This window comes from Drosophila yakuba, chromosome 2R, assembly GCF_016746365.2.
Source record: "Drosophila yakuba strain Tai18E2 chromosome 2R, Prin_Dyak_Tai18E2_2.1, whole genome shotgun sequence".
Taxonomy (NCBI): Eukaryota; Metazoa; Arthropoda; class Insecta; order Diptera; family Drosophilidae; genus Drosophila; species Drosophila yakuba.
In genome coordinates, this window is record NC_052528.2 from 9,028,001 (window position 1) to 9,055,401 (window position 27,401).

The following is a 27,401-nucleotide window of genomic DNA, read 5'->3' on the forward strand; positions in this document are numbered from 1 at the left end:
TAACTATATATATTTAAGAGATCAAAATCTATACTTAATTAAAAAAGCCAAAGATTGGTTTAATGCATTTAATTAAAAATTCGATGCTAGGCAGAAAAACAAAAGGTATTTTTCCATATAAAATTTAAAATCTATGAAATGTTATAAAATTAATTCGCAATCTAAGAAAATGGGAATTCCCTCCATAGGCTCAACATTTTCCTGAAATTTAAAATTTAAGTGCAACATTCCGCAATTCAATCCGTTAGTTATCAGTTACCTGGGTTTTCCCGTTGGGCGGCTCCTGCGCTCCACCTGCCGATGGTGGAGGAGATGGTGGCTGCAGCTGGGGGACCTTGACACTGAGTGTGGTGCACGGAGAGTCGTGGCTTGGAGATCTTTTGAGGGCTCCTAGTTGACGTCTTGAAATGGTGGATCCGCCCTCGACGGGCGATGAATCTTTGGCTTTGTCCGCGGTCGAGGGACTGGCGGCGTCTATCTGACCCTCTGTCGAGCTCGAGCTTAGAGCCTTGTCTGAGCGGTTCTTAAACTTGTCCCGCTTTTCGGCCACGTCCGTGGTGGGTTCGGGATCCTCCTCGACGGAGTAAACGGTTTCCAGGATATCGGGACGACGCAGGAAGCAGTTGTTTCGCCTGGCCGCTCCGTACTTGTTGTGATTCGTCTCGATCGCATCGGATATGGACCGTACTATGGTGATGCCATCGCTGCCCAGCACTCCGCCCAATCCGCCAGCGCCACTACTCTTCCGTCGCGTGCCCAAGGTCATCGGACTGTCGGAGTCAATGTCCTCGAGCACCACCGCCGAATCCGAGTCGTTCAGGGAGTCCAGCTCGTTGGCATAGCTAGCTTCAATGGTCTCCAGGCCATGATCCACCAACCGGGAGGACAGGGTGTCGATGATCTTCTGCTGACGCTGGATGGTCAACTCCCGATGGTTCAATAGACTTGCTATCTGCTTTTGCTTTCGCTTCAGTCGGGATTCCAGGAGCAAGAGCTGCGAGGTCAACGAGTTCATCTGATCTGATTTCTCCTTCTGATACCGATAGTGCTGCTGAACCTGATTGCGAGAAATAAGGATAGGTATTTATAATATTTATTAACATTACCATGACATACAAATTTCATTTTAATTTGAATCCTATTGCAATAGTTTTAGTAATCACCTGCATGGCATACGCCTTGCGCCACTTCATGATGTGCTCCGTCTGGAAGCGCACCTTGGAGCGCAGCTCCTCAATAATGGCTCTGGCTGTATGGAGGTCCTTGGGATCCTGGTTCATCATGTTCAGACGCAAGTTGCTCGTGTGTATCGAAACAGGAACGGGCGGTGGCCACTGAAATTCCAACGGTGGTTGGTTCACATCCGTTGGCAGGGAGCCCCTCGGCTGGGCGGTCTTGGTTTTCGGGGTGGAGGGGACGGTGCCAGCTCCACTGGGGCCACCACCTCCTCCCCCACCTACCATTCCACCCACCCGATCCGCTCCTGCAGTGCCAGGATCCACTGATTGCGGGGCCTGAGGTTGCTTCTGTATGCTGCACGCCATGCTGCTGATGGTTTTGGCAAATTGTGTCGCCCGACCGGCGTACATTTGGCCGAGATATATTCGATGCAGCTGGTTGGCTGGATGGCAGGATGACTCGTTGCCTATATCTTTTCCAGCCCGATGTGTGTGCTCACGCCGGGGCTATCTGCCCGGCCAGCATGCAAAACCCGGCAGTCGCTCGATGGATGTGCACTGGTCCGGACCCGAGAACGTGCTGCCTGCAAGAGGATGCGCGGGGGTTTTATTAATAGCAAATATTTACAGGTCGAGTGAAACATATAAAAGCAACAAATAGAAGATGAATCCCCGCCACATATTTACTTAAACTTAAGCCTTTATGAGTGCTTCCTTGCGGACTGCATTGTCCAGCTTGCTATTTATTCCTGTGTATTCGAATAAATTACCTCGATAGGGTGGGCGAAGTGGGTTTTGAACAATCGCTTATCCACCCCAGGGAGCTTGGTTAAAACTCAAATTACGTATACGCCCCATGGCACGGATGCGACAGATGCCACAATGCAAATTTCATTACAAGGCCAGGCAGGGAGTAGAACAGGACAGAAAATGTCATAATGCATAAAATGAATTACATTAAGCTACCATTAAAATTTGAATTCGGTGAATTATTATTATTCGGGCCACCCACTTTGCGCTCCCTTATGCAATTTTAATTGGTGTTTTAAGTATATGCACACGCACTTTGTTTGAATATATTAGCCCGTGGCCCATTGACGCGCTCAAACTGAAATGTGAAACTGACCGTAAAATTCTGAAACCTGCGGTTTGGTTTCATCCAAAGATAAGGATAAGAGTGGGGAATCCTTTAATAGTTTCCCCTCCCTCGATGTGGCTGACTTAGGGGCGGAATTTATGAGCTTATGTCTATGGCATTCTCTGGTAACCCGATTAGCTAAGTGATTTTAATTTATTTTACACAGTAATGCGTTTTCGTCAGGTGTGGGAAAAATCAAACACTGAAATATGCCTAATGATTTTGCTGGAAAGTAATTAAGGCTTTGATTTCGGATAAGAATTAAGTCATTACCGGTGCGTCCAATTAAAGTGCTAAGTGCCTGTTAAAGCGGGCTCAAGTGCATCTGCAGTGCAGGAGTTCTAATGAGTTCCGCAGAAATGGTTCACGTCGCTGCTCTTCTAAGCCCAGATAAATTGAAATTATCCATATAATCTGTTCCGTAGCTCGGCCATGAACAAAAACCGCCTGAGATGCCAGGAAAACGGAAAGACAACGACAAACAAAAGGAAAAGAAGCGGAGGAAGACCAGCAAGTAAGAACCACATTTTTAACATTTTCATTTAAAATACCTTTCAGCTTTAATTTGTGCAATTCATCAGCACAGTCAAGTTGAGTTGAGTGACTTGAGAACTTCCGTTTCTGCCGGCATGGACTGAGGGGAATGAGGAATGCTCTTTGGCCAAGAACATGCAATTGAAAACTATTAGCAAAATTGCCAGACACGCAATCTTCAGTCTGAGATCCAATGAAAGTTAAAGACAATCCATGTTCGCATCCTCAGAAGGGATTTCAACTGCAACTTGCCCCATTCGCCGACTCATTCATCACTCTTAATTATGACAATTGCACACCAGCGATGGGAAATAGCCAAGTTCTCACTTGTTCACCTGCTAGTTTCGAGTAATGCTATTATCGCCGAGGTCAATCTTCATTTGGAACCTCGATTTATGACCTCTTTGGCAAGCTGATCGCCCAGTTTCAATTTACTTAGGTCTTAATTGAAAGCTGATGAATTGAGAAGGAGTTATTCGCTATACAAGTTGCTAGTGAATCACTGCCGCCATCAATTAGGTAATTAATTGGACTCCGTTTTACTAAAATGTATGGGAAGAGAAGAATGAGTTGCCTTTAAATAATTATTGGGATGAACACGACAAACGGTTAAAATATACAAAGGTAAATACTTAAATAATTTGATCGATATTAACTGCTTTTGATGGTTAAAACATTTTCGTTTTATAACTGTATGCATATCTAATCTAATCAGCACTCGAAGTTGGAGCGCCTAGTTGGAGATAAAAGAAATTAAGTTTTATCTGTATGTTTAATTAACATATTCGACACTGTCATTTGCAGATGTCCTTGGCTTCCACAGAAAACGGGCGAAATTACATGCAATGATGACAATAAATTCTGCCCCTCAGTCATATTCGTAGCTACGAGTATGCCAATAACCACTGGTAAATTGAATCCGTAAGCGGACAGCTTTGACTTGACACCTGACCTCCTGGCCAAATTCGGAATGCCAGATGGACATGGCCTTGCTTTCTATACTGCCGGGCTATTTTCGGTAGGCCAGTGTGAGGAATTCATTGGGTTTCCATGGCCCGACAGTGGCTGTAAAATGTTTGCGGCCTGGGGGTAATTAATTATGCCTATCCTTCGGCGGCGGTCCCTTTTTCGTGCGTAATGTGGCTGGAACTGTGTGTTTATGTGATGAACGTGATTTTTACACAGTTTTTACACTTTGCAGCCAGGGAGCAGAGCAGGAAACGGACAAATAAAGTGGCCTGAAACAACAGCGAGGGTAAATAACCCTCTGAGCCCCAGTGCCATCCTCCATGTCAGTAAGTTCCACGGGCACATGGAGGAATTCTATCCAGCTCTCTCGTCCCTGAAAGGCCGGCTGCTCTTGGACTGTTTGTTTTGCCTTGACCACGACCATCAAAACATGAAAGGACACTATTAATGATGTTAGACTTCATCACAGCCCTTGAGCAAACAACAACCTTTCTTTAAGCAGTTTCATTCAGGTAGTTGCCTATCTGTGTAACTAGATAAACTCTCGCCTTTGGATCAAATAGTTTCCAGTTGTTAAACTGAAACAGCCATTAGTTTTTTTTTAAATCGCATGCGGAAAACACTAATTTTTGATGTTCTACCGGAAAAAAGTTAGCAATCACTACTCGGGAAACAATAATATCTACTACATAATTATAAACAAATTTTTTTTGGCATAAATAAAATTAAATAAAATTCATATCTAAATATATTTCATATTCCTAAACTCGTAATTTTATTTGGTGTACGAAATATATCCTAAATTTCTCATGTGAATTTTTATGCAAAATTGACCTCGAACTTAGCAGATAATTCGCATGCCGCAATAGTTGGCATTGAGTTGGCGACTTATGCCCTCTTGCACAGTTTCTTGGTAGTGTCTCAGTAAATTCCGAGACATTAGCCAGGAGTTATCCCGTAGTATTTTCCCAGAAATTACCCTGCTAACTTTTGGGGTCTTCGCCAGCTGGGCAGGATACTCGAATCCTGTGCGTGGCTCTCTCGGTGCCTCTCTACTTTTATAGGTGGAACGTGACCGTTATAAGCCGTTTTACACGCAAATTTGCCAGCCCCTCTGAAAGAAATGTGTTTCTCCAGCGCATTAAATATTTATCCAATCAATAAAGCATATTTCGCTGGCTGTCCTCCAACATTACATTTTTTCTACCCCAACTGCTTCTTCAATTACCTGAAAGAGAGCATGTCTGGTAGAATTTTCCTGTGCGCCTTTCACTTTTCTCCTTCGCCCTTTGTTATTTGCAATCTGAAGTTTTTCGCTTTCTGCGCGACTACTTTATATTCTTTTTGTTTGCTACACACTCCATCGCGACTCCTTATCTCTTATCATATTCAGCCCTCTAAGCAAGCGGGATTTCGGAATTATTTACAGCGCACGGCAAACATTTCTTAGCTTCCACATGTTGCTTGTTAGCCGTTGTTTGTTTGCTCTCGTTGTTTGATTGCTGGCCCGCCGTTCAAATTATGCGTGCGTTGCTAAAATGGATTTGGTTTTCCAAGCTTCAGGCAGGCAACCACTTTCGGCTCGCATAGGGCTCCTTTAAGAGTTGGATTCCACCTCGATTAAAGTTTAAGGTAGTTTGAAGGCTTAAAACAAAGAGCCTGGGAGGAAAAACCTGCCCGGTGCATCGATTCGTGTTCAATCAATTCAATTCAATTTAACACTCGGAAAGCTGCCCTTAGCCAATTGACCATTAAGTGAGTGGTTTCAGCCACATTCTGTACATCCTGTAGGGTAATCGTTTCTACCGGTTCTTCTGCTCATTTATTCCACATAATCGCGCTTAATGCTCAGCATTAATTAAATGGCTTCGAGCTCGCATTACCCAGCATGGAAAATGCGCAGGACACTGAAGGACCCTAGAGTTAAATGGATAGAGTACCTCCTACCAGTAATATAATTTGTGGCATATTATATTATGAAAAGGATACTTTAACCGCTCTTAACGACTCTGACACTTCACGCGAGCGAGTCAAAAAATGGAATTTTTGAAATATGTACTCAAATTTGAAGGCTTGTAGAAAATGGGCTTACATAAGATTAATATATAAAACATTTTCAAATACTGAAGTAATATAGCTATCGATTTATTATACAAAATAATTATTCCTAATACATTGAGTATAGAAATATAGATCAAATGACATAGATAAAGTACCAACTCCATTTACAGAGAGTCCAAGAAGCAACACCACTGTCATTGTGTGTGCCAAATGAAGCGCAGGGATCCCAAAGCTAAATGACTGTGAGCTCATCTCCGTAATCACGGCATGGCTTCCCGCTCCTGGACAGTTGCCCACCAGAGTGGCTAAAGCGTGCCATTTACCAGGACTCCACTGGAATCTCGTCTCACTTTTCAGTTTGCTAGTTTGCTATCTCGGCCAGCTGCTCCCGCTTTATGGCATTTTAATTAAATTGTAATAGCTGGAATGCAGCGATACCGAAGAGCTGAGGCAGTGCATAATTATAAGCCTATTAGAGTCTATATTAGGTTACTACTTGCTACAAATTCTTTACTGGGTATATTTAATTTAAGATTTATTGTTATTTACGCAGTGTTTCGCCAATGACTCAAATTAGTTATTAAGCTCATGTTTAATGATTGTTAGATTACTCATAAGGGATATGAATGTTGCGAGTGCGAGATGCACTTTAAGACACTTTAGAGAAGAATTTTCTTAATTCGTAATCTTACTAGCGGGTAAACCTTCAGACATACTGGTAAACTAATTGAAAAAATACATGCAACAAAACAAATTTTCAGCAAAAAACGGGATTTTGAGAGTGAACTTTTTCTGAATATTGCTGTGTTATTTGCGCTTACTTTCCACCGATTGTTTTGGAGCCTTTTGTGCAGAACAATGGCATCCAGATCTCCACTTGCAGGCACGTAGATACATTTATCTGCAGAGTGGCCTGGGCTGGGCAGCGCACTCGGTAAGTTGGCTTAAAGCCGTAAAGTTGCAAACATTTTGTGGGTGGGCGTGGACAGGTGATGGTAAGGTATCCAGCTGGGCGGCGAGTGCAATATATTCCTGTCAAGCTGTGCACCACCCTAGGACCTTTCCCATTCCTTTCCCCATTTCCCAGTCCTCCGAGTCGGGTCCTTTCACGCCCCCTGCTTTGGCTTATATATGCGACTCCAAGCTGGGCAGATAGCCACGTAGCTTTGACATTACATTGATTGACTTTTGATGTCTGCGTACTATGTGGGTCTAGGCCATCACATTGCCTGCTCTCTGTGTTTCTCCGATCTGAAGCGCTTTTCCATTGCATCGCCATCAAATTTTTACTTCTTCTACCGATTGGGAGTTAGCTCACGTAAATATGTATTCCTTTCGCATCTCTGGGGTAGCTGTATTGTTATGGTCCACCAATAAAATATTTATTCCCAATTAGGCGCAGGCCTTTGAGACACTACACTGAGCTGCAAAAGTGAACTTCCTCAATACAGTTTATAGAAACACTGCAAAAGTTATATTGCAAACACAAATGTATCATTGTGCCAATGGATACAAAGTGTTGATAACTATTTATAATTAAACATATTTATTTAGCATATACATTTGTGATTTATCCCTTTGTGTGTTAAAAAGTGTATTGATTTTTTCTCCAACTACCCAAACATTTCAGACCTGACCAGCCTTTTTCCCTTGTATACTTCGCACTGTCTATGCCTATTAGAACCCTTGGCAGTTCATTGGACACATACATTATGCAGGATACTCAAGGCTAATTGCCAGGAACGAATATCCATTTAGCCTTCTTTTTCTGTTTTTCTGTTCAGTCGTCAGCAGAAGGTTGATTTTATTAACCGGGCTTAATTGCTCCATAAAAGCTTAGTCCTTTAAATTTGTCAACCGCCTACTGGGACTTCCTATGGGGGGGTAAAAACGTTCAGTTGACCTAGTTTTTGTCTCAGTCTACCTTTCCTTCACCTTCTAGCTCCTTGGACCTTGAATTTTCCTGGCAACAAACGAACGAGATGTTCAAGGCAAATGATACTTGAGCACTGGGCATTTCTTAATTTATCTAGTCTACTTTGGGGAGCGAAAGGATTACGGGCGAGGCAAGGGATCGTAAAAGAGGCGGTCTGGCACGTAATTCCGCATCCTGGGAATCAGGTGGACAACAGAGTCTGGAGTGGAATGCCGCGCACGTATCCTGCGATGTGACACGGATAGGGTTTTTGTGCGTCCTGTTATTGTTATGCCTGCCGTACATATGTGTTTCCCGGCTCAACAATCTGCTCCTTGTGGCCGAAGGATATTACTGAGCAGCGGGGATAGTGGTACGGTATTTTAAGCATTTAAGCCATTGGGGAAGAAATTGATTGACAATTCAAATTTAATCAGAATTACAAGCTAGGAAATAATTTGCATAATAGAGAGATGATATTGCTACTACATGTAATAATAATGCAAACACAAGAAACAAATTTAAAAATTAAAATGTATAAAATCTTAATGGCAACCTATGGCGCACTGATTCAGAAATTTCCAGAGAGCACCTAATTCAGGTGACTAAACACTTTTCTTATACCACCTCTCTCACAATGAAATCCTTTTATAAGTTCCCCCTGAAAAATACTTTAAATATCCTGCACCGAGTCGGCTGTGAACTCAATTGTAGCTCGAATATAAACCGCTCGTCATGAGGCGGGCAAAGTTGGCTACGCTTTCAGCTGATTAAGAACAAATTTGATATAAATAAGTGGTGAAAACAACTCGGCACAATTTAACGCTTTGTTGCGGTCAAGTAACTTTAGAATTCCAGTGAGTGAGCAGTGCCGGCAATTCGTACAAAAAAATAACAAAAACACAAAAATAAATGAAAACAAGTGCAGAGTAATGAAAGAAAAAGCATGAAGACGCGTAGAGATGAAAGGGAATTCTTCAGCGTGTTTCTAAGCCGATTTGATTCTGCGGTGAGTGGAACCACAAAATAACAATTTTCAAGCTAATTTTTTCTCTTCTGCGCACAGTTTCGGCCATGCCATGGCAATGGCCAATGGCATTTTGATTGACTCGATGATGATGAGGCAGTTGGCGAGGAGGATAATGACCTTGGGTGCCTTCTGCTGTCCATGTGGGCAGTTGGCTCATCCTCGTTTCCACCGAAGTGGCATTTCCTTCGATCTCCTGATTGTGGTTGGATGGCCAACTTAATAAGCCAGATCCCCTCAAACTAAACGTGGCCGAGAAAGCGAATTCCGGCTCACTGCGCTTTTGGCGAAGCCATGAGCTGAGAGTCAAGCCAACTTAATGCCAATATTTTACTCAACTGAGGATTAGTTTTACTTTACTTTTTAGCTGATTTCTATACCGCGTTACTTAATTTCCTGAGAGGAAAACGGAAGCTGGGATAAGACGACTTGACATTACCTTCCTAGTTGATTTCCCAAGTGTGGGTTTTCTAATGTTTTAAAGCCAAATAGGTATATATAGGGGCCAAGGTAAGGTATTATTTGATGGTCTAAAAAAAAACAGCATTGAACTTTAATACGAGTATAAATATGCCAAATATATCCTGAATGTTAATTTTTAATCCGAATTCTCTTGCCACACATACTAAAATTCCATTCCATTTGAATTGCAACTCACAAAAGTCTAATTTAAATTTCGAAACCGCCGTCATATTTGACAGCTCATTAAAGGCAACTGCTATTAGTTTGGACCTCTTACAATTCGACTCACAAGCTGGTTACTTTCACAACTCACTCCGGGTGGCAAGTGAATCAGTCAAAATCGATCGTGGCACCAAAAACTAACCGATGCCTTGATTGATTGATTGATTGAAGGCACGCGCTGTAATAGGCAACGTGTTTGCCCCGCTGAGACTTACACGTTTTTCGCTTGTTTATATCTACTCTGATTTAATTTGCTTGTTGACCACATAAACTTCCGCTGTTAGTTGGGCGAACGTGGCTTTTAAATATGTGGCATTTGAATTTCGGTTTGGGGATGAATCGCCGATTTATACAGCCAACCCGCATAGAAATGGAAAACGAAGTTGTGTGACTCTATTTGGATACAATTGCTTTTGAGAAAACCTTGAGAAATCCAGCGAATGCAACTATCTTTGACGAGATCTCTGCCAATCTCATTTATTCTATATGTCAGCCAAATAAATTCTCATTAACTGGTGCATTGAGAATTGACTGAGCTTGGGAACTTGGAGAAAATGACATCGTATGTTGTTTCGTTCACCTTGGCGGGCCAATTAATCTGCTTCCGCGAGCTTTATCTACGAGTATATCTTTATTTAAATTTTGATCTGTCGTACTGCTTGCTTTTGTTTAGTTTTCAAAGGATACAAAAGTTGAGGTGATTAATGTCTTTCTATAATATTTATATTCCAAATGTCTTCGGTGAGTTGGAGACGAACATAAGACCTCCTTGGAAGGAAAAGGAAATTATGTTATATACCCGAAGACTCTTTCAAGGACACGTGCAAGGTCGGCGGACCGAGGTGATGGGCCGCACTGCAGCATGCAAAATCGTTAGGCAGATATAGAGCCATGAAAAATAGTCGAGCAAGGGCCAACACGGAAGCAAATAAAAATCAACAGGATTAAATATGCATCTCTATGTGGCTCCCGACATTTTCCATGGTTCTTTGGGCTTTAGCCTTGTGCCCGCCTTGAATATGTGTTCTGCGGCCAATCTGTTACATTTTGTCAGGGCTTCCATGCAGCTCCTATTCAGGCTCCTCGCCCCCTCCTTCTGGACAGCTTGCCCCTCGTCTCGAGTGTCCTTCGCACGTTTACCTTCAGCTGGGACAGTGGGCCGTAAATGCGACTGCCTCTGCTGTTTTTACACTCTCAGCCGGACTCTGAAGTGGATTCAACAAGTCCGAATGTGCGGAAACTCGACTAGCAGATGCCCCTTAGATGATAAATAAACTTCATAAAAAGCTGGGAAGCCAGACAAAAGAAAGTATTTATTCTATTGTTTCCTTAGTAAAATCTTTGTTTTAAAGTAAAAAAGTTGTTAATATTAAGTATTTTACCATCACTTCAACTTTGAAGACCTATTAAGGCTATTAAGTGTTATCAATATTTTATAGTTACAGCTTCAGTCCTGTAACCTATCCCGTCTAAACTTATGGATAGCTGTTACATAACACAGCAAGTGCTTTGTGTTTTCCGCGGACTTCCCCCTCGTAGGCAGATTTAAAAATTTATATCCCACGATTGTCGGAAACGGATGGCGAGAGTTTTGCGCCACCAGACACCAAATGAGTTGGCACAGCCCCGTGTTCTTCTCAATCTGGGTAAAGGAAAAGGAAACTTTGTGTAAGACTGTCGTTTTTATCCGGCACCCAATGAAAAATTAAAACTTTTACAATTTTAGCTAGGACGAATGGGTACTTCGGCCAGCTGCAACATGTGGCGCATAAATTGGTCTTTGGATTGAGCACATCCTGCGCACTAATTCAATTTTAGCCACTTCATACACATCAAAATCGAAAATAGAACGTTTGCTAGCTGCTCAACTTGCATAATTTAAACGTTTTCCACATCTCTCTGTACTTCTGCCCCACGTTTTGCTAACCAAACTGAAACCATCGCTTGCCACGTGGCAAGGTCAAAAGTGCCAGCCCCAAAAACGTAACAGCTTTGCACTGCGCTACATAAGTAAATTATCCGTTCTGCGCTGTTCTTTGCGTTCCACATGTCGTATGAGTGATAAAAACGGTCGAGGGAAGTAAACTGCATTAACTGAATGGCATGCGCTGCATAGCATGGGAAAATTGAACACTTAACAAAGAAACAATTACGCGAATCTGTTGCACAAGAATTTACATAAACTAATTAAATAAATATTGGTACAACTGCCCTCAGTACAAAAAGAGTAAAAGAGTATGGTTTTACTCCAATGTACGGGCATTCTTCAATGGTCATTAAAAATGCAAAGATTTTCCAGATTTTAATCCATGGCAATTATCAGGTGCACATCCCAAGCGGTTGATAGTCAAACAATGACAATGTCATTGCTTAGTTTCTATATGTCGTATTATGACATGGACATTACTCAATCTTTGCGACAAGCCACAAAGGACAGTTGAGTGTAGAACAACAAAGTAATCCAATGACATTTTTTTACAATGTCCACAGGACATTGTCTCTTGTGTTTTTTAATGCAAAGCAGTAATTGTTTTACATTTTTCGTGAATGCCGTTGGGGTGTTCTGTGCTGTGGGCGCGGTTACGGGCAATTTAACACCTTGGCTTCGCATTAATTTAAGCGTAAACCAAACCGCAGCGCCACCATTTCGAATATCAATCATACGGCCCGTTGCCCAAGTGCAAAAATCGTTAAACATGGCTGAACTCTGACCTGCCTGCCAGTCTGTGGCTTATTCCCGGTTTTCTTCCAACCGAACCCAGCCCAACCCATTTCCGACCATGATGCTGACAGCATAATTTACAGTTTTCAGCGGATTAATCGGGAAATGTGCAAAATGCTCTCGGCTACTTACAATTTCAATTTACTTTCGGTTAGTCCACGCCAAGGGATTGGGAGTCCTGCAAGCAGACGAAGCAGAATTTACATAAATTTAATAAAAACGAATTAAATTATGTCAAAACCCGGCGCTGCGGGCTGATGGCAGGAAACATCGTCAAAGGCATTGTCAAAAGTGTATAATGAAAATATGCGAAGGAATTACTTGCATTGAAACTGGGCGACCGTGAAATGTCTCGAATGTTTTTCGAGTGGGTGTGGAGCGTTTAAATAGTTGGTAGAAATTAAATCCAATAACTTTCCAAGCCCCAGCTGCAGTGCTTCAGCATCAATTGCAGCTACTTCTATTTCCGAAAGAACTTATCTCAGCTTAGCTTCTGCGGAAACAGGATTGTTTGTAGAGTCACAAGTCGGGCTGCGGACAAATATTAGATGTGCTTGTGGTTTGCCAGGAAACGCACTTTTTCAGCAAAGTTGCCACAGAAGAACCCTCTTGCCATAAATCACTAAACCCACGCTGCCCATGCCTGGGTTTTACATTAGCTCCCGGCATTGTTGTGACAGCTGGCTTCCTTCACCGCAGGAGCACGTCCTTCCAACACCTTTTCTCCTTATATCCTGGCGAAAATCCAGCCATGCAAATTGTGTTCAGCCCTTTGTGTGAATGAATGCACATATACATTTTACTGTCCGCTTCTCGGGCCATTTGGCTTGATTATTTTATTCATATTGCCAGGCATTGTTTTTGGGCAATGTTATTCACTCTAACCCAAAAGGATATGGTCCCGCCACCACAGTTATCCGCTTTTGCGCTAGCAAATTTGTCGTAGCACTCTGAAGATATACTCTGAATATTTTCCCAGGCTGGCATAATGAAAGCCGCTCTTAGTCTTAAGTTCGACTTAAATTGCCCTTTTCAGCCCTTGAAAAGCTGCTTCCTTTGAAGGATACTATCAGCTTTGCCAACGGCAAAAGAGTTGAGCTGAGCAAAGACTGTGATTTATACTGGCGAGACCTTAAGGCGTCTGTTTACGCAATTCAAGACAACAAACGAATGTCAATAATGCCAATTTTGCGGTCTAATCATGTTTGGAAACAGGATACGGATAACAATCTAAACAATCAGGATGCAACCAGTTCCCTCAACCCCCTTGTTATTCAATACTTGCTCGTCTTACGACTGACAAATTGCATAACATTTCTACGCCTTTGGCGTTTTTGGGGAGGGGAACTGGCCAAACCAATTGCGTTAGCAACTTGTCTCCTTCGAAGGATTCGAGGACTTGGCCCAAAGTTGTGTGTCCTTTGTTGATTTGGCTTGCGGGACAAGTTTTCGTTATGCTCGAGACCGTTGCAATCGGGATGCAAATGCACTGCGGTGGGCCAAGCCGAAAGCACAAAAGACGTGATAAATATCGAGAACAAAAAGCCACCGAACTCGTAAAAGTGCCATCGACCGAGTGCCCACTTTATTGTGCAACACAGTATCCTTTATTCAGTTTAAGTCTTTCTAAGATTTCGACACAATGAAAAAGGGTCCCAAGACCACCTATTGCGAGGACGAACAGAATTTTCCACTTAATTGGAATCATATATGAGTTGGTTGTTTTTGATTAAGAAGTGTGATGAACTGATTAAAACAATAATTACCTTATCGCAGATTATTTCAAGTATTTTGTGCAGTTTTTTCGCACTTTTATTTATAATTTATATTTACTCTAAGCCCCCTTTTAAAGTCACCATTGCTCACTCGCTGTTTGTCCCAGATTGGTTAAGGTTTATTTACCATTCCCCTGCGGAATGAAACAAAAGACGACCCACCAAGGACAATGTCAGCCTGCGGGCTTTTGAGGGTTAACAGAAGCGAGGCTGTTGCATTGATGCATCGAGGAAGGAGGAAGGAGGCACTGGGGTGGGGTGTTCGTCGGTTGAATGGCAAGGTTATTCTAGATGCCCCCCAAAACACGTCAAGTGAAAGTACAACAAACTAAAGCGAGTATACTAAAGCTGCATAAAGCAGCTAGCACCTAAGACAAATAATACGAGCAAAGGAAATACATTCAACCAACGTGGCGTATACATGACGTGCTTCGTGATGCTCTTCAAACTCATTCACAAATTGAAGAAAATAAGAAAATTTCCCATTCTAGTTTCCAAGCAAACTTTTCCAGACACAACGCCTAAACGATCTAATTTATCGGTGGAATAAATTTTTTTAAGTTTCTGCCCCGGCATCACACAATTCTCAGAGGCAAATAACATAAGAAAATATTTGTTTTTCCTCCTCTTATTCTGAGAAATAAAACGAATGAGCCCATTAGCTTGTGCAAACAGACAGGTGGGGAAAAATGCCCAACCGCCTTTTGGTTTGTGTAACAATTTTGTCTGCCCCGTCGTGTGAATTGAGATGGCAAACAGTGGCCACTATTGTTCGCATAAATTATGCACTTGTCATTCTCATGGTATAGATTCCAGAGCTCCCTCCTTGTGGAGTTTGCCAATGTTTTGTTACCTCCGCTGTGTGAACTATGGATGCTCACTTGGGAAAACTCCCCAAATGTTAGCTAACAAATAGGTAGAAGAGTAACACCTATCCCAAACATTTTCTACCATTCATTTTAAATACCTATAACCTATTATTATACCAAGACCACTAAAATCATTCGAAGAATTTTTAAACTATTAAATTGGATATAAACCCTTTGCTGTCCAAAATGATAACTATGCATGTATTTTGTAGCACTCACTTTATATACTTACATTATTTAAAAGTTGCCAACTTTTTCTCACCAACAAAATGTAATATAGGCTAAAACTTTTCATTGATGTCACATTATTCAGGTTTATATAAAAACGGTGAGTACGTCATTTTTTGTTTTGTTATTTTTCGTTCTACCTTTTCATAAAAAAATTAAAATTTTTCACGCTGAACTTTCTCTTCCTCGGCCAATTAGGTCCCCTCCGCTGTTCTGGTCATCATCATATACATTAGGTAACTATTTTGTCGTTTCACAGTGTAACTGGCAGGACTCTCCGAAATGCTATTAGCGGGCCAGGAGCGCCAACGAGCTCTACTTATAACATTTCGAAAAACAGGTGGCAGGAGGCAGGAATGCGGGCAACAGGAATTCCTGTGTAGCAATCAGCAGATTGTGTGACAGTCTGCCGTTCATTTCCCTATTTATTCAACAAGTTCCGCTGCTGGGCCCGAAACTATGACAGGCCAAGGACTCGAAGTCCTGCGGCTGTTTTATGCGCGTATAATCACATATTTCAGCTTTCTCTCTCTCTCTGTTTCCCTTTCTATACGGACATTCGATTTGTTTGGCATTTGTTGAATACCTCAAGGATAGGCCGGGCGACTTGTGATCCCTTATTTTAGTGGCATTCATTTTGTCACACGTTATTCACGAGGAGTCTGTGTGCGGCTAGCTAGCGGAGGACCCATAAAAGTCCTGTGAGCCGGTAAGTGCGTGTTTATTTGCTAAGGAAGGTCCTTGCCCCGACCGCTAGTGCCTTTGGGTCTGGCTTAAAGGTATTTTCGGCTCTGCGGCACGTTATCGAAGGCATGCAGGCGGCGGAATCCTGGCATCCTTGTAATTGGGGCAAGGGTTTGGCAGCTCGTGTGCCTGTGTGTATGACAAACTCATTTCATATTTATTAAATTTGCTGCGCTTGGGTTTTATTTTCATTTGGCACGTACCGAAAGTAAAATAAACATGTGGCTTTTTCGCATTTCTTATTTTTGATACACTTCCTGGCGGTGGTAAGCTTATTAGGAATTTTCGCCTGGAAAAGCGAGATGATATATGAATACTTTTACATCCCTCAGCATTGTTTTAATTTAGCTGAAAATTCGTATTTCACTGGTGTAGGAAAAATAATTTCGCCGTTATTTTTTTGCATGCTTCTGTAACTTTATAACCATGGGATCCCAGGGCAAACTCCCCAGTTCCTTGCTTCTTTTGTGGTTCTGCATAAATATGTAGAGTGCGGTAATAACTTCCAGCCCCGCCCACTCTTACGCCCACCGCAGTCGAAACTATGTAATTAAAAAGTTTTGCAAAGAGATTGTCGAGCCAAAAAATGAGAGGCAAATATATTGTTTGCATATTTCTGCGTCAGCCAGATATAATAATTAAAAGCAAGCCCACAAAGCAACTGGCGAACAATAACGACTGTTACTGAACCTGAACCAATTTATAGTTGCTTCACATTGGCTTATTTCCGACCTGGGGGTATTGAAAACAGGCAAACAATTCCCTCAATTTGATTTCATTTCCATATCAATTTGGGTATAAATTGGGTATATTTTGCAATCTGGATATGAATTGGATCGGAAGTTGATGAATGGGACAATGAGGCGCTAACTGATGACATTAAGTGCAAAATGCCGCCAGTATGTTCCCAGGCAGATCAAGTCGCAATCATGGTTCTTAACTCGGCTTTTGCCACCTTTTCGGTGACTCAGTTTTTTGGCCAACTGTGAACTTTGCGGCCAGTTTATTCTCGTTTTGTTTGTAGGGGCAGCAGCTTTGGCTTATTATTTCGTTGTTTTGCGGTCAGTTCATTCAACTCACAATTGTTTTTTTCTTTCTTTCTTGGGCAAAACAAGACTAGTATTGCATTACAAAAGAAGAAATTTCGGGAAAACATGCTTTATATCTTTTTGTAAGCCTATTGTGGGTTACGCCATATTGGCTTATTTACAAAAGTTGCTTCATTTTATTGCGCACCAACAGTTTGTCAAGTTTCCGCTATATTTTCCCATAAAGCATATTCTGGTAAATGTGTCAACAGAGTATACAAAATATTTGCATTCAAATAAACAACAAAAACGAAGCTCAGACCACTGGAACGCATCCAACCAAAAACCTATTCCAAACCAGCAGCAGAACGAGAACGAGAACAAGCGGTCCAAAACAAGTGCAACAGGCAGCCGGCAAATCGGGCCAAAAGCAGCAACAGCTGCTTTTCTTGGCTTCATGTGCTCGTGCTGGCCGTTTGATTGGTGCCAGACTGACAACAAAACGCGAAAGAATAAGAACCGGTAACAACCACAACAATCGAACAAGCCTCGTTGCAGTCAGCGAAGATTTTCTCCTTCGAAAATCGGTGGCTTCCTCGGTGCGTAAACTCTCTTTTACACAAGGAAAAATAATCGCTCTTGGATTTATTATGGGCCAAATTTATAGCCACAAACTGCGCGCTCTAAGATGAAATGAAAGTATTTGAGATATGTTCTTTACTCTTAAGAAAGTTCGTTAAATAGAGCGCAAACCGTTTACAAGGTGCATATATAATTTACGTGGCTAATTGCCCAGGTCCACACAATTTGACTTTTGTTAATTAGTTGGTAGTATAAAGTAGAAACTTTTTGTGGTAGCTTATGACATTTGTACAACTTTATTGTGTGAAATTTTTTATTTTCTTGACCAAAAAATATATTCCAAATTGTTTAAGCTTTTTTAAATATATAATGGTCAATGAAGTGTGACTTGCCTGGGTAACTTTATTAAAAAACAGGAGAGAACGCTACAATAGTTCATGGAGAAAGTTTAGTTGGTCTACCAAGCTTTAAAAATAAACTGTGTTTGAAAGTATTTTAGTTGAATTGCTCTCTTGTTTGCACCTTGTGTTGACGGATAAATAATGGTTTTAAAAATATTTTTCTTAATTCCTATTTATATCCTCCTCTCATTCTTGTTTTCACATTGTTTGCCACCCCAGTGACTGTATACTCAATTGTTCAAAAATTGTATTATTTACTCTTAGTTAACTTGCTATGTATATAAGCTTAATTTCAAGTGTATCTTTCCACTGTTTGCAACTTTTGCGTCTGTTGCGCAACAAGTTGGCTGTTGAATATTTTTAAGGCCAAGTCCAAAAGTCAAACAGCACGAAGGCAACGGTTTCGTCTGCTGGTTATTGTTGTTCAACCGCTTGGCTTCTAATGCAGTCGTCCGGAGGAAATGGGGCAACCAATAGCAACCGGCTGGGAGTAAGCAGATAAAGCTGGAAACAGGTGCCACAAAAGGTGATTCCGACGGGGAAGACAAGGCAAGGGTCTCCCGCTGAAGACAATCCCCACCCAAAAGCCAGAGAAGCAAAATCAACCCAGCCATCAGCCAACAGCCAACAGCGAACAGCGGAAGTGACTCCACTTATAGGGAGCATTAGCCTAGTCAAAAGTGCAACCAGATTATATTTTACAGCTAAGAGCCGGGGGATCCAAAGTTTATTACACGGGTGCGTGAGTACCCATGTGCACAATAATCTGGGCTTGAGTTGGCGCATGCAAAGAGGCTTTTCAGTGCTTTGTTCTACCCATAAGTGTGTCGCCTTGAAACGGAAGTCAGAACCAGACACAATGCGATTGTCAATAGACCGACAGAACATGAAACTTGCTACAAACGGGACGGGGGTACTTTGAGCAGCTACCGTTGTTTGCTAAAGTCAAAAAGTATGTACTGTGCGTTGATAAAGGGATGATCGAAAATAATCAAATAGAATTGTATGACACCAACAAAATTTAAAAACGTATTTATTTGAGACGTGGAACGTAGCATTTAATCGTCTAAATTGCTTCGCTCAGATGCGGTTGTACAATTTCTCTCCTTCTGGTCACCCATTCCACTCAGAATCACACAAGTTGGCCGTAACCGTAGCCGGAGTCGCAAAGCGGCTTATTTGCCACATTTGTGTCGGATACCTGGGCTTTCCCCTCCGACTTTTTCGGACGTTTTGCTCGACATGTCAGCAAATTTGCTTGCTGATTAGAGCGGCCAGATTGGCACTCGGCTTTGCTTTTTTGGCTTTTGGTGGGGCTTTTCGCTTTGACAGTCGGGAGTCTCCCCAAATACAAGGCACAAAAGTACTAAAACTGTGCCTGAGACTGAGTCTGCAACTGAGACTGCAACTGAGGCACAATCAACAAATACAAGACCAACTGCCGTGGCTTGCACAACTTTCTGAGTTTGGAGCGGCGACACGAAGTGTTGCATAATCGAGACCGCTGTGTTGCAGAGACAAAAGTCAGAGCAGCAGTAACAATAAATACTGAAGTACACCCACAAAGCGGAAACCGGTTTTGCGATCTCGAGACTTGGCCAAATAAAAATAAAATGTATATCGCAGCCATACATACTATATATGTAAATGCCTTAGCCAAAGCGCAACTTCAATTGTGACCGAAATCCGAAACGGGAGCCGCCAGGGGGCGCCACGCACGCAGTGGGTCAGCCAAAAGTTTAACTTAACCCACTGCCCTCGGTTTGTTTTCCATTTTCCGTTTTCCCAAGCTGTTTTCGCAAACGAACCCAGTGCTTGGCCATAATTATGACATTTAGGTACACTCACCGAGTCTGAGGAGTGATATCAATAGCAGGCTGGGTTGAAGAATGTTAAAATCGTACCGGAAAGTATTAATAATATAATATAACCAAGCAATCTCAAAATAATACATTTAAGAAAATAATGATACATGTGTAACAGGAATAATTAGTGATGTTTTCAAGCTATATGCATATAAGTGGTAATAGTAAGAAAATATAAATTAGCTTAAAAAGAAGAGCATTTGGAATGCGATTTAATTTTTGTAGTATTTAGGCCGGTCTACCTCCGGTTTCTCACGTTTCTTGTGCCGTTGCTTTGCGGTACGTTACACTTAACTTTGCCTATAAGCAAAACTCGTTTGTCGTTGCAAGTTTTTGCATTTTCTACTTATTTTTTTATCTGCCCCAGCGTGTGGCAGTAGCTAGTGCGTGAGCTGGTAATCAGGAGAGCTGGTAATCCGGCTGCAAGAACCCACTTCTACTTCCACTGGGGTTTCCCATCGCGGAAAATGCGAACTGGAAGATGGGTCTCTGACTTTTTCTAGGGCTGCCTGTGGCAGCAACTTTTCCAACTTTCACAATCTGCGCTAAGTGCGTTTTGTGATTTGTGCGGGCAATGGGCCAGTGGCAAAATAGCTGGCTGAATAAAAGTTCGGCTTGTTTGTGGCCAAATACTGTTGAGCACTCTCAATTAGGAGACTGATAGAGTGCAGTGGCTAAGTGCTACGTAAAAAAGGTACTTAGCGCAACTATTCTTTAGTCCCAACAAATTATAAAAATAAATCAAAAATAAGAGAAAACAATTGTAGGAACTAACTAATAATATGGTTAAAGCTTACGCTTTAGTTGATATATGTATATTCATCTTAAAACTGTTTTATTTTAAACTGAATAGGTATTTTTAAAAGTAATAGATAAGCAACGATCTATTAGATTTAAAAACACCTATTCTTCTTAAGCAAAGTGAAAGTAGCTATAACGATCATCCAATGGCAATTCAGTTTTTATATCTCAATCCTAGTGCTCTTAATTGCTGAGCATAAAGAAAAAACATTTCCCCAGCCAGCAGGGCAATTAGAACAAGAAGAAAAAGCCCATTTTATTGGGAGAGGAACAATTACTTTTAACTATGTTGCAATCGTGGCTATGAGAAGTGCATTAGAAAGGCTTTCGCCTGAATGGCTAAAAGCGCCAACGTCGTCAAGAGTTGGAAAAGTAAGCGAACTTCGTGCGGTAATTACCAATGAAAATAAAAGCGAAGTGTGTATATAAACAATAATAAAAACAAACTTTTTTATTGTCGTGTCATAATTGGGTTTCCCCACACACTGCGTTTTCTGGGGGTTCATTGTCAACCTCCCACCGTCTTGTTTTTCTTTTTCTGTTTTTTTTTTTTTTTGGACGGGGCTGTTATGTTGCCCCAATGTTTCCGCTTATTAAACTGCCAGCAGTACAAATCGTAGCAGCAATACGAGTACAAGAAAGGAAACTTTCAACACTTTCTTGAGCACGCAAGCGACGTCATTAAAACACGCAAGTCACATCAAAAAATCAAATATATAAGTACGAAAAAAGTACAAAATAAATAATAATAAATAAAAGTCTCATATTCGGCACTCGACTTTTAGTACTAATGTTTGTACTTCAGTCGCCACTACGTGAGCCTCATTAAAATGAATAAAAGGCAGGGGGTGCAGATATTTCGCACAATTTGTCAACTGGCCTATAAGCCGCTTACGTATGGCCAACAGACTGCTTCTCTTTGGCAATTGCAATTAGTAAATGGTAAGTCCGGTACGCTGCAGTATCGGCTTGTCGCCATTTTACGTAAGGCATTACGACCTCTGGCCGGCGTTACCTTGGTTTATAATTCCCCTTTGGCGGCCCAGTTTCGTTCCGTCGTCACACTTGGCCACCACCCACAACACTGTCCGCCCCCACTGTTTTCCCTGTTTTGCCTTGCTGAAAACTCGCAGACACTTTTGGCCACTTTTACTGGACCGCGTGTCAAGCTGGCTCTTGTCTGAATAATGATGGCTGGAGTAGCTGTCATCTGAGGGGCGGATCGGGATCGGAAGGCGTGTCTGGCCGGGTGTCCGGCAAAGTTTTTCCAAGTTGACACTTTCATAAATTCTAATTACATATCAAAGCAAGTGTCATTTGCAGGTGCTCACCGAAACAGCCATGAAAATTAAATGAACCATGCTCGGGCCACGGCAAACAGAAAGCAGGACCAAGGGACAATATTAAAATATATTATTTCATTTTTCATTACGCTCTCGGCGAAAGATAAGAGGACGTCGCTCTATTGTGAGCCTGGTTGCTTCGCTGTCCAGTCGACCAGCTAATTAAATACCAGTCGGGCCAGAATGCACTGCGATTACGCAAGAAGTTTCTCTGTTTTTGGACGCGCTACCTTTTATGTTCAGTCGCCGGCGACCGGGCGATTAACATAATTCTTCTATATTATTTCATTTGATGATTATTACGGCCATTATTATTTGGCTCGAGACGTGCGCTCGTCAATGGAAATGAGTCGAAGTCTTGACCTCGAGTACGAGGGCCCCCCCCCCCACCAACCAAAAACCGGATTTTGGCCATGGGCCAGAAATGTTTGCCAAAAACAGAGATATGAGAAACAAGTCTAGTTCTTCTTCTACTCTTGGCCATTGTTGACGCTTCTAATTTAATAATATCGAACAGAGTGTTAACGGCCCGAAACAAGACCCTCGAGTTTGGTACGCGATATCTTAGGAAGCCGACTGGTCAGTCGAAGCCAAGTCTAGTTATAGATTTCCCAAAGGCATTCCTTTGCTCTTAGGGTGATGGAATAAACACGAACACCGAAGTTTAAACAATGCAAGAACAATATTGGAATTTTAGCTCTGACCTAAGCTCATTTGGCTTTGTTTTTGATTAGGTATTGTTGCTTGCTGAGTTTCTAAGAAAATGAAAATAAATGATGTGTTGCTATTGACGGGTAAGCTTATTTAAGAAAATAAATAATACAGTTGAACATAAGACCTCTAGACCCTTTGTCTACTATGGAAAAGTATAGTGGACAACGTGTCCACTATCATGAATCACACAGAAGATACTCAGTTACCACTTGATTAGATTGCCACACTTAGTAGACATTAATTACTTTACGCTGCAAGAAGGGCTTCTGCTCGAATTCAATTAAAAATTTCGTTCATGAAACTGTGCGCATTTCCTTCAATGGAAATGAACTATATGAATTTACTGTTCACAAAGACCCAAATGGCGGAAAGGCAGCCAGCCACACACCGCCCACCGAGAAGTGAGTACTAAATGCGCCCAGCTGGCGCTCATATTTTGTATGTTCGCTAATTTGCAGCTGAATGGCGCTTAAGCGCAGCTGCAGACCCAGAAGCTGAGGCAGATGTCATACTGCATTTGGCTGAAACACCAGGCTAGACTGGGAAAAAGGGGGAGACCAGGCAATCTTTTCACCACCGACACGGAACACGAAACGTGACGTGACAGTAATTAACATAATAATCCATTTTGTGGCCAAGGAAAGGCAGCGAAAGAACCTCACCCATAGCCATCCGTTTCCTCTCCTCTTTCCCCTTCTTGTTTTAGGTTTTGTTTTTGCCTATCTTATGGATGGTGTTGACTGTTGAGTGTTGACTGCGACTGGGCCTTCATTTTGGGTTAACTAGCTGGGCGTCAGCGGGTTAAGAGCTGCCACGGCATCATCACGACTCTGTTTCGGCCGGGCACGTTTTAATTTAATACCTGTAGCTTGCACTTGGCCAAATCCAAATCACTCTAGTCCCGTCCAATAAATTGCCAGCTGTCTAGGCCCAGCATAGCAATTTGGTCAGAATAGAAACGATTGGAAAAGAAAGGAACCACTTTTGACAGACAGCCTCAAAACTCATCATCATCCACTCGCCCATGTTCCTCATATTTTCTGGGTCACTCGAAGACCTCCGGGCAGGGCCAAACAATTACGCTGGAATATTTGAGCCGTACGCGTGCGGATGAACAACAATCGGCTTCAAGTTGACGAAGAGATGGGTCTGGAATTGGGCAGAGGTACGAAGCCATTTGGAGGATCATTCAGCTAATTAGGTTTCACCAACACGATTTCATCTTATTTCTCCGCCGATTTAATGGCGAATGATTTGTTTCAATTAATTAATGAAGCTTTCCCAAAAGCATTTTGCTTTGTCAATTTGCGTTTTAGGCGCCCATAAAAAATCCAACTCTGACTGTCCCGATTCGTTAATGCACCCACCCAACCATCAGAGTCCCGAATGGCTTTCCTCTGTGGCAAACATCTTTTGGCAGCCACTGTGGCGCCACAGTCTCCTCTCCGCTGCGATAATGATGAAGATGGCGATGACTGTGGGAAAAGTCGCCGCGAAGTCTTCGGATAAATTGGTCTGATGCTAACGCTATTGCTGCGGTGGCAGTTGCGGCATCTGTGGGTGCGTGTATCTTCATTTCCATCCGGGGCTGTGGGAAAGAAGCCGGAGACCAGCGCTACCAGCGCTCCTCTCACGGCATTTATGACGCTGAGAAATATGAATTTTCATTTATTTCTGCCGCCCGACGCTTCCGTCTTTAAATTGGCCAAATTAATAAGTGAGCCAAGGCCGCGAACCCAAAGCAACGGCAACAGGACAAAACATTCGCCACTCAAAACGTGGCGTTAATTGCCGGAACCCTCCGGAAAGCTGGGGATGCGAGAGGGAAAACACTTGAGAAAGTTTTCGCGCTGCCAGGGATAATTAAAAACTCAAGGAGGGGCTTTGAGCTAAGGGACAGGCCAACTGAACATGTAGTCATTTTATGGAAACACAAGGGTAATGCCACTAATGTAGAGATATGCAAAAACTTTTTGATATACTAAAATAAGCGATTGCCTCTAAAACGGCTTACTTTATAAATTCTCTTGTTCGAACGAAAAACTTCTTAAAAACATTTTTGAATAAGTTTCTGTTTTTTTTTAAATATTTTGCTTTTAATTTGATTCACCATTTGACTAGAGGAAATCTTTAAAAAGAATCTTAATTACTTTTTCTGTCCTCATTAAATAAGCCATGTTTTTGCTAACAGCGTTTCTTGCCATCTTCATTTTTGCGGTTTTTCTCTTATATAAGCACTCCCTTAACACACATTACAGGGAAAGTGGAAAACAAAACTTCTTTTCAAAAAGGCCTACGGCGAAATGTCCTTCCGAAGTAATTTTTCGCATCCTGCTTTTACGCTCATCTGAAGTTTAATACGCCAGCAAAAGGGGCTCTGATGGAGCTCACTCAAAGGCGACATGATGAAATGGTGTTCCTTTAAAGCCGCATTGTAATATGCCTCCCTCTTTGACAACTGGGCTCTCCCAAGGGTATTTTGAATCAAGCCAAGTAATTGAGAACCCGACGAGATGGCTTCAATGCAGCTGCAGCTGGCCCAGTTAAACCGCATGCCATTGGCTTTAGCTCCAGACAGAGCAGTGGAGCCCAGAAGGGTCGACTTGAGGTGGTCCAGTCAATCTGCATAATGAAATTGCGGTATTATCTTGTAGAGAGTACAGTTACGAGGCATCCCAATTGCAGTCGGTATCCGAAGAAAGAACTCGCCTCCAAAGGAAAGCCAAGCGGATGCAGATTCAGATTCAGATCCAGATGCAGATGCTGATGCTGATGATGCCTCAGGGCAGAAGTAGAACCTAAGAATGATGCGATTGACTTGCTGACTTACTAACAGAATACCAGAATGACTGAATGACTGACTGGCGCATGAATGATGGCGGAATTGCAGCTGAGCCCGCCAGCTTTCTTATGCAAATCAGCCGGCAACCATGACCGTGGTCTAGTCGAGTCATTTTCGACAGCCATTTGCAGGTAATTTTCGCACATTTGGCCAACAGCTGCTTTCACATTTGCCATGCTCCCATGCTGCCATGCTGATTTGCTGCACTCCGCATCCAGAGGCGGGTTGATGGGGGTTGTTTGGAGGAAATAGTGGGGATGTTGGGGACCGGCATCGCCTCCAAACAATTAAGTCAGTTTAGGCATGACTTATAATTAACTGGGCGTTGTCAGGGCTCTGTCAAGGTGCTCTTTGAATGAATTGCCGCCTTAATTAGTTTTAATTAAAATACCTGACCAAACTTGGCCAGTGCGCACAGCACAAAGGAAGACAAAACGGCCATTAGGGATTACATAAAAGAGGTTTCTAATACTTCAAAAATAGAAAACAACCTGGAAGCTACTAGGAAGCTCCTTTAAAGTATATTAGTTCGTTTAATAATATACAGCTTCAGTACTTGGGCAGTGCTTACACGTCATTAATCAATATGACGTCATTGTGATATGGAAAGGTTGACGAAATATTCGAGAACCTTTGGAAATTGTTTGATTGCACCTTAATATTTTTACGAGCTGTGCATATGACAGAAATAAAACCGATTCATAAAGTGGCGCCTAAACATCATAATCAGTATTTACGACATGGCATGCCAGACGAAGCAAATGACTCTTCCACTGCTCCACTCTCCCATTCCAAAAGAAAAACCTTTTCCTTTATTACATTTTTATGGCTGCCTGATTTTATTTTTAGTGCAAATGCGGCTATTGTTTCATTTACCAACAAAAGAACAGATCCACTGACTCATGTTCGTGCTCATGCTCATGATGTTTTGGGCTCGGGGCCCTGTAATTAATCATAAAAATTGTTTGCACCTTGCCGTGGACAAACCACAGACACCAGTGTCGTTTTTCGTTGGACTCTGGTCACGTATGGCATTACGCACTTCCGCTTCCGGCCTGCGTCTCCCTTTTGGGAGTTTCATTTGGAGTTTGGCGATTCATTTTGCTCACCCGCGCGCAAGCAAATAAAAAGATCTAAAATCAAAAACTTTTTATTGCATTCCCTCTTCCGTTTTCATATATGTATATTTTGCACGCGCAAAATTTATTTCGTGATTTATGGGGCGCAAAGCAAACAACAGACACGCAGAGGGCGACAAACTCGCATTTCCAGACTTGTCGGCGCGACTTTCTGGCCACAGACATCCCGATTTCGCGTTAAAAGCCGAAACAAGAGTCACAGATAACCTTGATGTCGGCAGGAAGTGGTCTTCTATGGGCTGTGTCAAATATGCTTTCATCTTTTAGAGGAGAGAAACCAAAAACATTTATTTTACCTTAGTAAATCCATATTTTAGGTTAGGGGAAACATTTAGGAATGAGGTATGGTTTAGTTAGGGATGACTTATAATGCAGCTTCCTATTAGAGATATATTTAAAGTAACCACTAAATTAGACATCGGGTATTACGCTTAGTTATTCAATCGAAGAAAGGCAATCGTAACATATATAGACTCAATTAAATGCAACTCGTCACCAATAACGTTCAATAATGATGGTCAAATTGGTGGAAAGCGACCAACCGCTTTCTGGCCAACACATTTCCCAACCTCGGTGGCCGTCGCCTCGTAACCAACTTTATTTTATATCGCAATTGCCGTTTGGTGCTGTTTGCATTTTTTTATACAATCAGTTTATTCTTTTAAATAGCTTTCATTATTTAAGACGCCATTGGCAACAAGCTGTCGACTGTCCATTGCAACATTTTGAGCCCCGGCAACATTTTTCCGTTAGCGAAACAGTTAACAATGTTTTTTGCTCGGTTGGCCTCTGGTTCAGCATTGATTTTCGGATTCATTATTGATGGCATAATAATAATAATA

At 42.1% G+C, this 27,401-nt stretch overlaps 1 protein-coding gene across 2 annotated transcripts in view; it reads right to left on the bottom strand.

Annotated features, from left to right (window-relative positions):
- The window catches only part of LOC6529785, a 43,876-nt gene that overhangs the window by 2,613 nt on the left and 13,862 nt on the right, over positions 1–27,401 (bottom strand). Inside the window, exons 3-6 of one of the 2 annotated variants that reach the window (XM_039373427.1) lie at positions 12,361–12,406; positions 1,164–1,762; positions 260–1,057; positions 67–201 (exon numbers count right to left, since the gene is read on the bottom strand). In XM_039373427.1, coding sequence (XP_039229361.1) covers positions 142–201; positions 260–1,057; positions 1,164–1,589 — 1,284 coding nt within the window. In that variant the 5' untranslated portion in view covers positions 1,590–1,762; positions 12,361–12,406 and the 3' untranslated portion in view covers positions 67–141. Of the gene's footprint in view, positions 1–66; positions 202–259; positions 1,058–1,163; positions 1,763–12,360; positions 12,407–27,401 lie in introns of those variants that run through there. The other variant, XM_039373426.1, reaches the window with a different exon arrangement.